The 15,721-nt window shown below is 44.0% G+C and overlaps 1 protein-coding gene across 1 annotated transcript; it reads right to left on the bottom strand.

Annotated features, from left to right (window-relative positions):
• Window positions 1-2,931: 2,931 nt before the first annotated feature.
• Window positions 2,932-11,796, bottom strand: XTBD1 (XRN2 binding domain containing 1). The gene is made up of 3 exons (XM_090288319.1): window positions 11,507-11,796; window positions 10,235-10,317; window positions 2,932-4,686 (listed from the first exon to the last, which is right to left on the bottom strand). Exons 1-3 carry the CDS (start codon window positions 11,743-11,745, stop codon window positions 4,529-4,531), a joined length of 480 nt encoding a protein of 159 aa, XP_090144445.1. The 5' UTR covers window positions 11,746-11,796; the 3' UTR covers window positions 2,932-4,528.
• Between the last annotated feature and the right edge of the window lie 3,925 nt (window positions 11,797-15,721).

The following is a 15,721-nucleotide window of genomic DNA, read 5'->3' as shown; positions in this document are numbered from 1 at the left end:
GTTGCAGGTTCTGGAGTCTGCACAATCCTTCCCCATGTGGGAAGGCCACCCTCCCCTCCACACCCCCACTATTATTAGGGATTTCTGGACCCAAGGGTAGGTAGGACGACGACCATGTCCAGCTTGAAGCAGCTAGAGGAGCTTGAGACCTTCGCCCATTGTCCTTTACAAGATTACAAAGGGTCTTAATATCTGAGAGGGAGGGATAGTTATTTTTTACGAACCATGGGTACGGACTTGGGGGGGGATGCTGGGGGAGGGAGATACTGGGTGGAGGGGAGTAAAGGGGAAAAAATTGGAACTACTGTAACAACATAATCAATAAAATATACTTTAAAAAAAAAAAAAAAAAAGAAAGTTGCAGGTTCTATCCCTGCTCGGGGCACATGCTTAGTTGGCGGGTTCAATTCCTAGTCAGGGTGGGTATAGGAGGCAGCTGATCAATGTTTCTCCCTCTTTTTCTAAAATCAATGGACATACCCTCGGGTGATGATTTTTAAAAAGGTTTAACATGAAGTGGAACTGCAGATCCGAGATGATCCAAACCCAGCTGTTCCCAGTCATCTGAGGCCTACAATTCACACCCAGAGTGGTAAGGAATCTAGTCAGTTGACAGGGTGAGACCCCAGGGCAAGCCTGCCCGTTGGCAGTGCTAGAGCAAAGACCACGTTCAAAGAAATGAGCATGCCTACAGCCTTGGCAAACCCCAGATCCAGGTGGTACAGGAGTACCAAGGCACCTAGTGTGGAGGGTTCGGGTTGCAATGAATGAGCACACAGGCTCTGAGCAAGGCTAACCTCCATTCTGGAGATTACACTTCTGCCCCCGTCTCCAGAACAGCTTCGACATTTGATTAGAGCTACATTGTTCAGTGCCTGCTGCTGCTCAGTCAACACACGACTGAGTACCTAATGGGTGACAAGTCACATGTTGGGCCCTGCTCCACAGCTTGAATGGAAAAGGCATGCCCTTTTTGGCATCCCTGGAGATGGAGCCTGGTCTGCTGGGGAGATTTTGGGTGCTCATTTTTCTTTCATGTAAATTTAAGTCGTAACATTTCATACCTTCCCAGCTTGGCCTCAGAGGGAAAGTAGGGCAGGAATGAAGAAGCTCTGAGTTCAAAAGTGCCAGATAACTTCACAGACATTAGTTTTTCCATTAAATCCTCCAGTAAAGATGAAAGTAGGATGATCCCCACTTTGCAGATCCCTACCCTGAGGTGAAATAACTCAGGAAGAATCAGCCACCAGTTCACATCTAGTTTCAAACATTCTTAGAAGAAAATGTCAAAGGGAAAGGAAAATGCAGCCCTAAGAGAATGAGGTTTTGGTGCTAGAATTCACATCAAAGCAATGGCTTTAGGCCCACACAGTTCAAGGCTGACCTCCTTACTCCCCTTCACTAAACCAGAGGAGGACCAAGACTTGCCTCAGGCTCCTAATAGCATCTTTGTCCCTCTCAAGCAAATAGGTTGGAGGGGCACAGTGAGATATTTTCCATTCATTAGCTGAGTTTTCCTAGGCAGGGAAAGATGGGATGTGGGCTGCAACTACCAGGGTCATATATGAAAGAGGCACCTTTTTCTGACAGCACTGTCAAAAACAAAGCTCTGGGTCACAGGGTCTAGAACAAGAACTAGCTCCATCTAATGGGAGCTTAACAGTCAGTTTTTTCTATTTGATTTACAAGGTCATCTGTTGAGATGTTACCCCACCTCAGCTGGTCCTCTTGTCCACAGACAAGGCTTCAAGCCCACCTCCATGTGTGACAGGAACACATGCAAAGGACTCGGCCCCTGCTGCTGGCATGAGAAAACCCAAACCAAAATGAAGGCAGCCAACACTGCCACCCCTAGCCCTGGGAGTCAGAACTTGGAAGGGACAGAGTAGTAACCTTTTGCTTTTCACTTAACGTAGGCGTTGCTACCTGTTAATTTTAATGAAAAGCAAGCCATGACAGATTCTGTTTCTCCCCCAAAGAATCTGTGTCTTTGTGTGTGTATCCATGATGGTAGAGAATTTTTTTAGTGTGCACTCAGTATTTGTTGAAGGAATTTTCCATAGGACCAAAGTTCTGTTGAAGTTCAAGAACTCTTGCCTCTTCAGATTTGTTTACTCATTGCTACAGAACCAAAAGTCCCTAAACTGGTTAAGAGAGCCATTACTAGATGACATACCTCAGACCCAGAAGTTGACAGTCTTTCCAGACACTAGGGTACCCAGCAGAGACTTGGGAAACACTAATTTACCTGACATACGGGGTAATAAAAATCTCATTTCAGATGCAACACTATTTTCATGGCCATTTTCTACAGATAGCAAAGTATCAGAGGCAGTGATGGTGCTATTCCTCCCAATGCCCACGAGATGGGAAAGCACAGGTCCAAATGGATCCTGGAAAGGTCAGAGGGAATCCTTTTCCCTGCAAAGGTAGAGAATCGATCAGGTGGGCCACAGACTCAAGGAATGTTTCAAAAAGCAATTTTCTGGATAATGTGAAGGAGTATCACTCTTAAGTAAGCCCCACAAACTGTTGTTAGTATTGATACATGCTTCTCCCAGGGTATTAAGACGTTTTTAACAGAAAAGATCCATTCCTAGTCATATTTGAAGGTAATGCTTCACCACATCCCTTCATAAGACCTCACTTCATCCTCACCCCATCTTGGGCAGGACTGTATAAATGAAGCAGCCAGTGTCTTGTAGCTTATTTACATCTGGTGTGAGCTCCTGTTTGAAAGCTAAGAGCGGACCATTTTACCTACACCACAAGGAGTGCTGCAATACAAAAAATTTCTATTCCAGAAAAACAGGATGAAATTATACTAGTTAATTTTATGGGTAAGATAGCCATAGAGATTGTAAAGATAAGGTGAGAAGAAAAAGAGGCTGCTTAAATTGAGGAAATAATGAAAAGAAACCCATCAGAAAATGGTATCAGAAAATTTTGTTTTGGTTAACTAGAGAGATCTTCAAAAATAAAATGAAGGAGATGGGGGTCATCAGTCCACAATTTAAGCTTGCTGTATACCAGGATACATTCCTGATAGGATATTATTAACTTATTGGGACATTATATTTTATACAGAAAACAGAATCAATCATGAAAAATGCATTTTAGAAGTGAATAACCACACTCTGATTTTTCCACTTTATCATTTGTGGGGTTTTTTTAAGCCTCACAAATTTGTACAGATAATCAGAATGGAAAGAGGCTAGGCTATATTTGAGGAAAAGAAGAGGCAAAGGCTCATTAAGCATGTGCTTGGCCCTCTTAACATCTTAATCCTTGCCATAGCTCTTGGTGGTAGATATTTCTATGAACTCCCATTTTTCAGGTAAGACTGGGGGAGAGAAGTGGCTTGTCAAAGGTTATAGATTAGAGATCCTGTTTCTTCCCATGGTCCATCCTAGTGGTCACTACAGACTAGAGCTAAAAGCTGCACAGAGATGAGGCCAATCCAAGGTGTGCAGCCTGGCCCTACCCTTGAGCCATGGGCAAGTCATCCCACTTCTCCGCCCCAGACACATGCTCCCACAGCCAGCTTTCCTCTTCAGCACTGGGTTTACCAGTAGGTTAAGCTAAGGGCAGGATCCACTGTCTTATTCATTACTATACCCAGGAGCAAGCACCAAGAGGACTGAATCGTACTGTGATTGACAATTACATTGCTGCCCCCTAAATTAAGTCCCTCTCTTAGTATTTATTCCTGAAGATAAGAACTTAATGGTGGATACTAAATAAGAAAGAGGAACAGGGAGTGGGTAAAGAACAGATACATTAACTAAAAGGGGGAAATTAATGCCAGCATTTCATAGCAGAGCAGCACTATAATAAAGAATTTCTTGTGCTCTGGACAATTCCTCAAGTCTAGCAGAAGACCAGGCCTCAGTCTCCCTCCAGAAAAAGATAATGTGGGCTTTACTCGGCAGCTGGGAAACCTAGAGAATACAGATCAACTGCTGCTTGGACCAAACTGGAATCTTGTCAGTTTTAAAATAAGGTCAACCCTGGCTGGTGTGGCTCAGTGGATTGAGTGCCGGCCTGCGACCCCAAAGGTCACCAGTTGGATTCCCAGTCTGGGCACATGTTTGGGTTGCTGACCAGGTCCTCAGTTGAGGGGGTGCAGGAGGCAACCAATCAATGTATCTCTTGCACATGGATGTTTCTCTCCTTCTTTCTCCCTTCCCTTCTCTCTAAAAATATATAAAAACCTTAAAAAAGAAATGAGTGTGTGGGGGGCAGGGGAGTACATAGACAATGAAAACTTCAGACAGAATAGGAAATAAGGGATCTGGTTTGCCTCAGTGGGGAGAAAGAGACCATAAAACCAGAATCACACTTCCAGGTACACTGTTGAGAATTATAAAGTATAAAACCCATTACCTACCATTATTACATCAACATAAAAAAATACACATTTTTAACAAAAAGTTTGATATTCAAAAATAAAAAAGGGCATGATCTGTAAATACATAAATATCCACGAACAGTTTTAGAATGATAGCTACTGAAAGAATGAGACCTTTTAAAATACCACTTTCATTCCAACTGCCTCTTTCCTTTGTGTTGCTAATGCCAGGAGCTTTAAGAGAGCTTCTGTGGTCAAAGTCACATTCATCCCATCCTTTCTAGCCCGGTAGCTGATAATGAAAATGTGATGAATCTTCTGCCTTAGCTTTGATGCTGGGGGAAAAAAAGAAGATTATGTAGCCATGTAGTCCAGTGAACCAGATTCATAAATTAAAATACAGCAGTGATGCAATATTTATGTCCTACCTGATAGTAAGTAGACTCAGAAATTAATGTTTTACTACATTCACAAAATTCAGCAGAACTCTGACCATACCATCCATTTGGAAGCCAGAACCTAATTTTTTTTTTCATCTGTGATCTATAAATGTCCACAATTTAATGTGATAATGGAAATACTTTAAATATAACTTTTTTCCTGGCATGCTTTGCAATGAAAGGTTCTAAAAACAGAATCACACAAACACTTATTGTTCTAAATTAAAATCAGCTGAATCCAGGTAGTAATTCATAACATTTCACATTCAGTCAGGATATTTAGGAGATGTGAAGGTTATGTACTTCTGAATTTCACACTCTTAGAAACTGTAAATGCATGTCTTCAAATAGGGTGAAATGAAGCAGATATCTTCTTTCTGGGTACTCTCTAGCACCTTTGGTAAATTTAAACTTGGCTTTAGACAACTTTTAAGCATGGTGTGAAGAAATCATTTTGGCTGTCACCTTGTATTTGAATGGATTTCCTTAACATTTAGCAGTATGAATGAATCAGTCTTTTTAGTAATCAGTTTTCAAGGTATGACCTATTTCCCAGCTAAGTCTATTGCTCCAGTCTTTTTGAGAAATGAAAAAGCAAAATTCCTCGCCAAAAACAAAATATATTAAATTTTTTTTATCCTCAAGGAGATTTTTTTCATTGCTTTTTAGAGATGAAGAGGGGGAGAGAGAAACATCGATGTGAGAGAGAAACATTGATTGGTTGCCTCCCGTACATACCCAGACCAGATTTCGAACCTGCAACCCTTTGGTGTACAGGATGACGCTCCAATCGACTGAGCCATACTGGTTAGGGCCTTTCTTCTTTTAGAAGAACGTAATATCACCTAAAGAGACCATTTTTAGTCCAAAGGGAGGAGATTCCCTAAGCTGTCTCGTCGTCGGCAGCCGTCCGTCTTGAGAGACGATGGTGTAGCTTCTTAAGAGTCTATCTGCACCGCCGAGAATGGCTGTGCAGTCCGACTCGGGAGTGACACGGTATCTGTCTCCTCCCGTGTTGAATCGACATCTTGCGATGACGCTGAAGCTACAGAGCCTGGGCAGGGTGATATGGAGGGTCTGCTGTTGCCCATGCTAAGCTGTCTCAGATTTCTGATAAGACAGACCAAGGCTAAAGCAGCATAACAGTTGCCACTGGCTTTGGCTGCTATAAGTATGGTCCTTGACACATGGTGTTGGCTGGCAGGTGAGTCACACATCCTGGGCACCCAGCAAGAGACTGGCCTATGGGGTCAGACAGAGCTCTTCTGGCATCTAGTGCATAAAGGGGAAAAGATAGCTCCACTGAGCACTTATCTTGGTGATGCAAAACAAAACCTAATTTAACTAATCTGACAGGCTATTAAAAATAAAAATACTTGCCACCTTAGAATCATATCTCCTGCCCTGGCTATGTGGCTCAGTTGGTTAGTGTTGTCCCGATATGCCAAGGTTGCGGGTTTGATCCCTGATCAGGGCATATACAACCACCAACCAATGAATGCATAAATAATGGAACAACAAATGGATGTTTCTCAATCAATAAAATTTTTTTTTAAATAACATCTTTTACAGACAAGGGAGTGGCTGCTCCATCACCTTCCAGCTTGCCAAAGCTGAACATGATGCACAAAAAAGAACCTCTTGAAATGCAGACACACTCATTTTTTTAACTTCCCTTTCACTTTTCCATTCTGCCATTTTTCTTCTTGAATAAAAATGTTTTCAGGGAAAGTGGACAACTAATTAAGTTGACGAATTCTTTGAGCCAATAATGACAGCTTCCTAGTCAACAGTCCTTTCTCCTTAAGACAATACCTTGGGAATATTAACTGACAATCATAGTAATGACATCCTTCCTAGGTATGCTGCTGCTCTTTTTTTTTTATAATAGTAATTACTTAATTTTTTAACAAGGTTACTTTATTTTATTTATCTATTTTTAGAGAGAGGGGAAAAGAGAAAGAGAGGGAGAGAAACATCACTGTGCGGTTGCCTCTTACATGCCCCCAACTGGAGACCTAACGTGCAACCTGGTCATGTGCCCTGATTGGGAATCGAACCAGCGACACTTGGTTTGCAGGCCGACGCTCAATCCACTAGGCCACAGCAGCCAGGGCTCTGCTCATTTGTTAATTATTGCTCATCAATGGGTAAAGCTGGTCAACCACAAAATCTGCTGGTAGGTGTGCAGGGATGGCTATTAGATCTTTGAGATTGTTCGCTCAGTACATTTGGTTGAAGCTCCCTCTTTCAAAAGAAGAATCATACACTGCAACTATTTGACAAATATCACCAGTCAGAGACCAGTGCTCATTTGTCAGACACACAAAAAAAGAGCTGGACAGACTGCAGAGATGTAGTTGCCTGAAAACTGCAGAATAGCCATAAAGTATTTTTAAAATCTATATATTAAAGAGCTTATGTCCCTAAGTCATCATCACTGTTCAGTCCTGAGGTATCAACGGTGCCAGGCGATTCATTTCCATTTGCTAGCTAGTTTCAAAACCCAACTAAACTCTAATTTTAGAGGTAAAGATCAATTCTGGGAAGAACTACAACAGACATTTTCAGGTGCATGGCTCAACGTCAAGGTTTTTATTTTATTTTATTTTTAGATGGAGGAAGGGAGGGAGAAAGAGAGGGAGAGAAACATTGGTGAGAGATACATTGATTTGTTGCCTCTTGCTCACCCCCAACTGGGGACTGGCCTGCAACCCAGGCATGTGCCCTGACCGGGAATTGAACTGGCGAACCTTTGGTTCATAGGCCAGCACTCAATCCACTGAGCCGCACTAGTCAGGGTGAACATCAAGGTTTTTTGTTTGTTTGTTTTTGTCTCTGGGCTGGCAACGTTGCTTAAGGTTTGCCAGCATCCATTATATGCAGGAACCTCAGGCAAGAGACCAAAGAACTGCTGCAAAGTCCCCACAGATCTTTCCAGTGGGCTCTCAAGGTAGCCTTACGGAGAGGGGACAGCCTTCAACACCATACAAGTCTGTCATGGCACACACTTGTATGGCAGATCACTTGTTCTCAGGGTGGGCTTATCTAGAGCAGTCTTAACAACTGGCCACTCTACTACGCACCCTTCTAAGTACCTCACTTTTCAGGAACAACTGAGTTCTACTTTCAGTGGCATCAACAGTGTAAAATTAAACTTAGGCCCTGGCTGGTGTGGTTCAGTGGGCTGAGCACTGGCCTGCAAACCAAAAGATTGGGGGTTCAATTCCAAGTCAGGGTACACACCCAGGTTGTGGGCCAGGTCCCCAATTAGGGCACGTGTGTGAGACAACTGATCAGTGTGTGAACATCCATGTTTCTCTCCCTCTCTTCCTCCCTTCCCCTCAAAAAAAAAACATTAAAAAATTTTTTTTAAATAAAATTAAACTTGATTACTAAGAAAACATAAGTTATATTTAAAGGAAGTTGAAATATCTGTAATCAAAAAGTGCTACTGAAGTATAGGCTTCTTCCAGGTGGCTAGGTGCTGATATTAGTCTGATGGCAGAGCTGGTTTCAAGGACACCAGGTTCATGCTTAAAGACTATTCTCTGGAAGCAATGACAGTATCAAAAATGAACATCCCAGGGCAGGGGGTCCCTACATTTTTGAGGTTCAAGACCTATTTAACAGTGTATAACAGTTTAGAGAGATCCTTCCCCCAACACACACACATACACTTCACACTGGTCTATGGGGACATGCATATGAATTACCAAACCTCCTTGGTCTCTCCTCGAGGCTGCAGCCCAAGTATCATGAAGTGATATGATCTCTAACAGCCTGGCATGACTAGAAAGTACAGCTACATACGAGAGAGAGAAGTATACTATAAAACAGGAAATTGATGTGAAAGATCTTAGGGAGTGCAGAATACCTCTTAGGAGCAAAAAGCAAGGACAGAATCTGCCACAAGCAGTAAGCAGAAAAGGTTCAGCCCTGGCCAGGTAGCTCAGCTGGTTAGTGCATCCTGATAAGCCAAGGTTGTGAATTCAATCCCCAGTCAGGGCGCGTACAAGAACCAAGAATTAACCAATGAATGTTAAGTGGAACAATGAATCAATGTTTCTCTCTTTTCTAAAATCAGTAAATTTTCAAAATTAAGAAAAGCAAAGCAAAGGTTCACCCTATTCCCTGCCTGTCCCGCCAGCAACTATTCAGCTGCCCCCTGCCTGGGCCCCAGGAACTTCACCACTCTGGGACACTGAAGGATTTACTGCCAAGATTTTTTAAAGTACTGTATGAGAAGATCCAAACAGTCACAAATTCCCAGTTCACACAATTCCCTGGCTAAAAAGAGAAGCACCCTGTTAATAGCTGATTTTAAAAACAAAATACCACTTGAACACCAACCTGAAGTTTTTGATTCCAGGTTCAGATTAAAAATTATAAGTACTTCTACGGAAAAACTATCTGAAATCTCAAGTGGGGTGTGCTGCTTGGTGCTAAAATACTTTCTGGGCAGCTGAGGATTTGATTTAGTTCCTGGTTACCCACACAGAAGGGGGCATCTTTATATGTCCTGCCTTCCAAAACAAGACCCTAACTAGGGTGAGGCAAGGGCTTACCTATATTCCTGAGGGTAAAACTAAAAAGGGGCCAGCAGACTTTTACTCTATTGCTTTGGTCAATTTTGTAAGCATTTTCTAAGCACCTTCTCTGGGGTATGTCTACACTAGATTTTAAAGTTAGAAAGACTAAATCTTTAGATACCACCTCAAGAAGCTTATAATCTGCTCTAAAAGAGGCCTGGGTAAAGTGCCAAAGAAACAAAGAAACTTTGGGAGACCCAGGCAAATGAGAAAAAGCATGTCTTCGGAGATTCTGAGAAGCAGCTGGGTTGCCCAGCTCCATCAACTGAGCTTTTTTCTGCCCTACTCTATGGCCCCAGCCCCAGGATCCAGAAACAAGGCTCTACAGGCAACAGCTCACTGTGTAAAAATTCCATGGCCACATATCAGATCTGCTAAGCCCTGCAGAACAGGGACCACTATGACATGTGGACATTACTCCATCTGCATTCCTATCAGTAAGTCAGAGAGGCCAAATAAGACTGGTCAGGCCCTCACCTGTGGGGTTAAGAATGAGTTAATGTCACCACCAAGATTTTTTAATAAGTGAGACAGTATAGCACTGTAGCCAATGTTTTCTTTAAAAATCATGCAAAAAAGCTCAAAACAATGTTCCTAGAGGAACTGAAAAGATTGAGTTTGTGTTACTCCACTAACAATGCATAATTTATCATACTGAGTTGTTATCTAGATGTGCAAAGGTTCATACCAATTACAGAGAAATAAAAATGAAAGGACTTAGATCTCTGGGATAGTAAAGAAGCATTCAGAAAACAATATAAACTAATAAGTCACCAAAAACACAGGAGCTGTTAACTCTACACCATTTCAAATGCACTTGGAAATCCTGTTTACCTTTTTCATTAATTCACTTCTGGTAGTAAACTGTGGCAGGTCTTCCACTTCAATCCCATCAGCCATTTCCATCACCTTATCTAAAAGATCTTTGTTGTAACTGCACAATAAAAAGTAGTAAAATTAAAAACCTTGGGAGACTTATTTGTTAGTAAGCAACTGCAGGTAAAAGGACTGCAGACTCAACTCTCTCAAGAGGACTGATTTGATAAAAACACAGAAAATCAATACATGTTCAGTAGCGGGTTAGCTAATAGTACTTCCTGCTTGGGGATGCAGAAGTGGCTCCTGGAAGGCCAATACAGTAGGTATTTCAAATTTACAAAACAAACAAAAAGGTTTACCAAAATAGAATCACTGTACATCTGGCAGTACATATTTGTGGATATGGTATGAGGGCTAAAAACTTTTTAGATTCTGAACACATGGAATGTTGGTCTAATGAAAATAACATTATTTATTCATTTATCTAATTTTCTGACATTTGCCAAATCTTGGATTCTGTTAACCAGGATTACCCAGGGGCATCTAAAAGGCAGAGAAAAAGGGATGGATGTGACTGGCCCTGCTTCCCCAAATCTTGTTCTAATAACCCACAACATCTGAAACCCAAATCAAGTGGCTTAGGGCTAAGAGGGGCCATGTGACCAGTCAGCCAGCCAGAAAGAGCACGAAACTGGGACTAAACTGAGTCATTTTATTCCAATGTAATTCAGGAAAAGCTAAAATAAAAGGATGATTTGCCACCGTCTTCATGGTTGGGTAGAGAGGGAGGCAAGGCAGTGGGTCAAAGGCTGGCCCTGGCTCAGGGTCTGGCAGATTGAGGAGGGGGAAGATAAAGCCAAAGGCCACAGCTTACATCCTGCCAGAAGCTGCAAGGTCCTAGGTATGTCATCTCCCCTCTCTCAGATTCTTCATATGTAAATTGGGGGTCTCAGTTCCCGTCTCCGCATTTACCAAGTGGATGAAAGGAGCTAATGGGCTTGAGCTAACACTAGCAATACAAATAACGAAAATTTTAGAGTTCAGCAAGGTGTTGGGCTATTGCTAGATGGCAGCTGTGCTAAGTGCTTTTCACCCTTTAATACTGTAATAATCACAACTCATTTTCCAAATGAGGAAACTGAGGCCAGAGAGGTCATAAATCTCCTTCCACGGGGCTGGCTAAGGGCGGGAATGAGACTTAGGCCAGCCTGGCGTGGGGGGACATTGGGGGCGGGGTCAGCCCTGGGCGAGGGCCACGGGTCGGAAGGCAGGGGACAGGTCAGTCAGCCCGCCGGAGTCCGCACCTGCAACCCAGGAAGAGATGGTTGGCCCAGACCATGGACAGGGAGAGCAGCTGGTCCAGGCGGCCTCCGCAGTCGGGCGGGTCGCGGTAGTCGGGCAGGTGGCGCAGGATGAATTCCATGCGGGCCTTCCATTGCTTCTCGCTCTCCGAGTAGCAGCGGAACTGCTCGGCAAAGTCAGCCGCTTGTCGTATCCCCGACACCAGCTCCTCCACCGCTGCGGCCGCCTCGCCACCCACCATGGCGCCCTCCACCACTGAGGGCCCGACCTGCCCGCCGCCTTCCCGACTCGCACCGCGCCACCTCCGGGTGGCTAGAGGGGCAGCGCGCCCCTGCGCCGGAGGACCGGCCCGCAGCGCCCTCGCCGGGCGTGGCGGCCCGGGCGCCCGGCCCCACAGACCTCCGCAGTCCACGGCTCCTGGGCGCAGGGGCAGTTCTCGGTGGACCTCGTGGGGAACCGGTAGGGAAACGGGGACCCTCCCAAACACAGAGACCGGGTGCCCCTTCCTCTCATTCGGCAGCTGGATGCCAGCCAGAGCTGTGCTGTGCCCTTGCCCCGAGGGTTCCCTGGGCAGCCGTCCGCAGACGAGTTTCCTCAGTTCCGAGGACTTTTACGTGTAGCGGCTCTGGTTCTTCTGTGACTCCCAGAGGTGTCCACACCACACTCGGGTTGTGTGTGGCCCATCTTCCTTGAGTGAATCATCCATGCAATTAAATACCTTCCAGGCCCTTTGCCAGGTGCTGGAGATGCAATGAGAGCAAACTTAGGGCCCTGCTGTACTGAACTTGACCATCTACTGAGGGAGGCAGACGTCAGTGAAATACCTAATTGCTCAAGTGAAAAATTTCAAGGTTGACAAATTTTAATAACGAAAAGGCCCAGAGTGCTAGGAGCATAAATAAGCTAGGGGCTTGATCCAGACCTGGGGGCAAGGAAATGATACTGGCGAGCTGAGAGATGAACAGGAATTAACTACATACAGAGGAGCCAGCCATGGCAAGAGAGACCATGGCCTGATAAGAGAACAGCAAGAGCTGTGTGACAGGGTCCCAGAATGGGGGACAGCGGAGGTGAGGCCACAGAGATCAACAAGGACAGTATGCCATGGTAGGGACTGTGGTCTAGATTCTAAGAGGAATAGGGAGCCACTGAAGGATTTTAACCAGAACAGGAACATCTCTGTTTCCAAAAGATGTTGGGAGGGCCCAGTTGGATGTGTCCAGGTGAGCTGGCATGACTCTGCTGTCTGTGCTGAGGTCACGTAGCAGACCCCCTGAGAGACAGAAGAGCTTGTTGCCAGTGGTGAATTTCCCATCGCTGGAAGCATTCAAATACCATGAGGAAATCACTTGGGCCAACATCCGCCTTGAGAGATTATTGCCCTAAAAGGCACTTCCATCACCTCTCATTAGATGTGGGGTGGGGTACAGAACTGGCCCTAGAACCCAGGGTCCAGGGCTCCAGCAAAGGTCCTATGTTGTGAGTAGGGCCCAGGATCAGAGCAAACTCTGCTGCTTCTGCAGCTTCGGATGGAACATTAATCCTCCCACCTCCCCACCCCAGGGCACAAACCCTGTACAGAGCGGAAATATCAAGCAGTCTTACCACTCAACTGTGCCTGCAGACCAAACACTAGGCTCAGTGATGTCTCATCATGGTTAACAACAGGGAGGCATGCTATTCTTACCTTGAGAGCAGGGGGAGGGTGAACAGGGTGCTGAAGCCAGAGACAGACTCCAGCTCTCCACAGCCTACAGAAATAGGTGCTCAGAGCGGGGCCTCCACACTGCCTGCAGATCACATCTCCTGAGAGGGGCTTGTTGAAACCACAGGTTCCCAGGCCCATTACCAGATACCAAGAGTCAAGGCCCTAGGTAATTGATTCTACCTGTGACTGGCCAGACTTTGAAAAGCCCTTAACCTTGATACGGGTTCGCTGAACCAAATTCTTTGTCAACTAATATTAAGGTGGAGAGGATGGTCTGGAAATAGGAACCTGAGCTCTGGGACCAGTAGCTGCAGCGACACAGCTAACTCAGCCACTGGGGAGTGAAAAAGCTAAGGGGCATCCAGTAACTAGCTTATTTAGCATCATCTTTGACAATGATGGGATATATGCATATATGTACCTACATGCAAACATACCCAGACGTGCATGGAGGTTATAAGAACCCAAAAGTGCACAAATAGGTGTCCCTTCTTAAAATATGAAATTGTTGACCTTACACTTTCAAAATGTGAAGCAGACAAAAAAATTTAATGTGAAGTAGTTTAAAAATGCTGTTATTTTTAAAGGACCCTGTGGCAAGTCTAATTACTGATCAGCTTATTGTTCCTAACTTGTTTCTATGATTCATATTTTCTTAGAGTACTTAACTTCCATAGACAAGAATCAGTTTCCTATCTTATTTTCTATTTTTAAGTGTATTTTATTGATTATGCTATTAGAGATATCTCAATTTTTCCCCCTTTACCACCCTCCACCTGCTACCCAACTTCCCTCCAGCAATACCCCCGTTAGTTCATGTCCATGGGTCATGGATATAAGTTCTTTGGCTTCTCCATTTCCTAAACTGTTCTTAACATCCCCCTGTCTGTTTTGTATCTACCAATTATGCTTCTTAATCCCTGCACCATTTCTCCCTTCCTCCCCTTTCCCCCTCCCAGCTGATAAACCTCTATATCAGTGGTTCTCAACCTTCCTAATGCTACGACCCTTTAATACAGTTCCTCATGTTGCGGTGACCCCCAACCATAACTAAAGCATAGTGATTAATCACAAAAAATATGTAATTATATATGTGTTTTCCAATGGTCTTAGGCGACCCCTGTGAAAGGGTCGTTCGACCTCCAAAGGGGTCGCGATCCATAGGTTGAGAACCACCGCTCTATATGATCTCCATACCTATGATTCTGTTCCTATTCTGGTTGATTGCTTAGTTTGTTTTTATTTTTTAGATTTAGTTGTTGATAGTTGTGAGCTTCTAGTCATTTTACTGTTCATAGTTTTGATCTTCTTGTTTTTCTTAAATAAGTCCCTTTAACATTTCATGTAATAAAGGCTTGGAGATGATGAACTCCTTTAGCTTTACCTTGTCTGGGAAGCACTTTATCTGCCCTTCCATTCTAAATGATATCTTTGCTGGATAGAGTAATCCTGGTTGTAGGTCCTTACTTTTCATCACATTAAATACTGCTTGCCAGACCTTTCTTGCCTGCAAAGTTTCTTTTGAGAAATCAGCGTTAGTCTTATGGGAACTCCTTTGTAGGAAACTCTCTGCTTTTCTCTTGCTGCTTTTAAGATTCTCTCTTTATCTTGAACCTTTAGCATTTTAATTATGATGTGTTTTGGTGTGGTCCTCTTCAGGTCCAACTTATTTGGGACCCTCTGTGCTTCCTGGACTTATATATCTATTTCCTTTGCCAAATTAGGGAAGTTTTCTTTCATTATTTTTTCAAGTAAATTTTCAATCCCTTGCTCTTCCTCTTCTCCTTCTGGCACCCTTATGATTCGGCTGTTGGCACCTGTGGAGATGTCTGAGTCTTCTTATTCTCTTCTCGTTTTTTTGAATTCTTATTTCTTCATTCTGTTCTTGTTGAATGTTTACTTCTTCCTTATGTTCCAAATTGTTGATTTGAGCCCAGGCTTCCCTCCCTTCACTGTTGGTTCCCTGTGGATTTTCTTTTATTTCACTTAGTTTAGCCTTCATTTCTTCCCTTATGCTTTTGCTGTACTCAGTGAGTTCTCTGAGCATCCTTATCAGCATTATGAACTCTGCATCTGACAGGCTGCTTATCTCCATTTCATTTAGTTCTTTTTCTGGGGTTTTGTTCTGTCCTTTCATTTGGGCCTTATTTCTTTGTCTCCTCAATTTGGCAGCCTCCCTATATTTGTTTCTGTGTATTAGATAGAGCTGCTTTGACTCCCTGTCTTGGCGCGCTTGTTAAGTTGTATGGAGCCAAGCCTTAGGTATTCACCGGGGTGAAGCAACCCACTTCACCGCTTTGTGGCTCTGTATGTCGGGGGAGGGGTCAGAGAGGGAACAGTGCCACTACCTGGCTGCTGGAGGCTTGCCGGGCACTCGCTCTGTTTCCAGTCACTTCACCCCCTTACCATATGGGATTGGCGCCCCTCTAGCAGCTACCCTGGTAGTGGTTTCCAGAGTAGATGGGTTTGCGTATGTTTTAGGACTGTGCGGGCCCTTTAAATGGACTCT

Source organism: Furipterus horrens, unplaced genomic scaffold, assembly GCF_987537825.1.
Source record: "Furipterus horrens unplaced genomic scaffold, mFurHor1.1.pri manual_scaffold_10, whole genome shotgun sequence".
Classification (NCBI taxonomy): Eukaryota; Metazoa; Chordata; class Mammalia; order Chiroptera; family Furipteridae; genus Furipterus; species Furipterus horrens.
The sequence above is the reverse complement of the archived record's forward strand: the minus strand, read 5'-3'. Positions and strand labels throughout refer to the sequence as shown.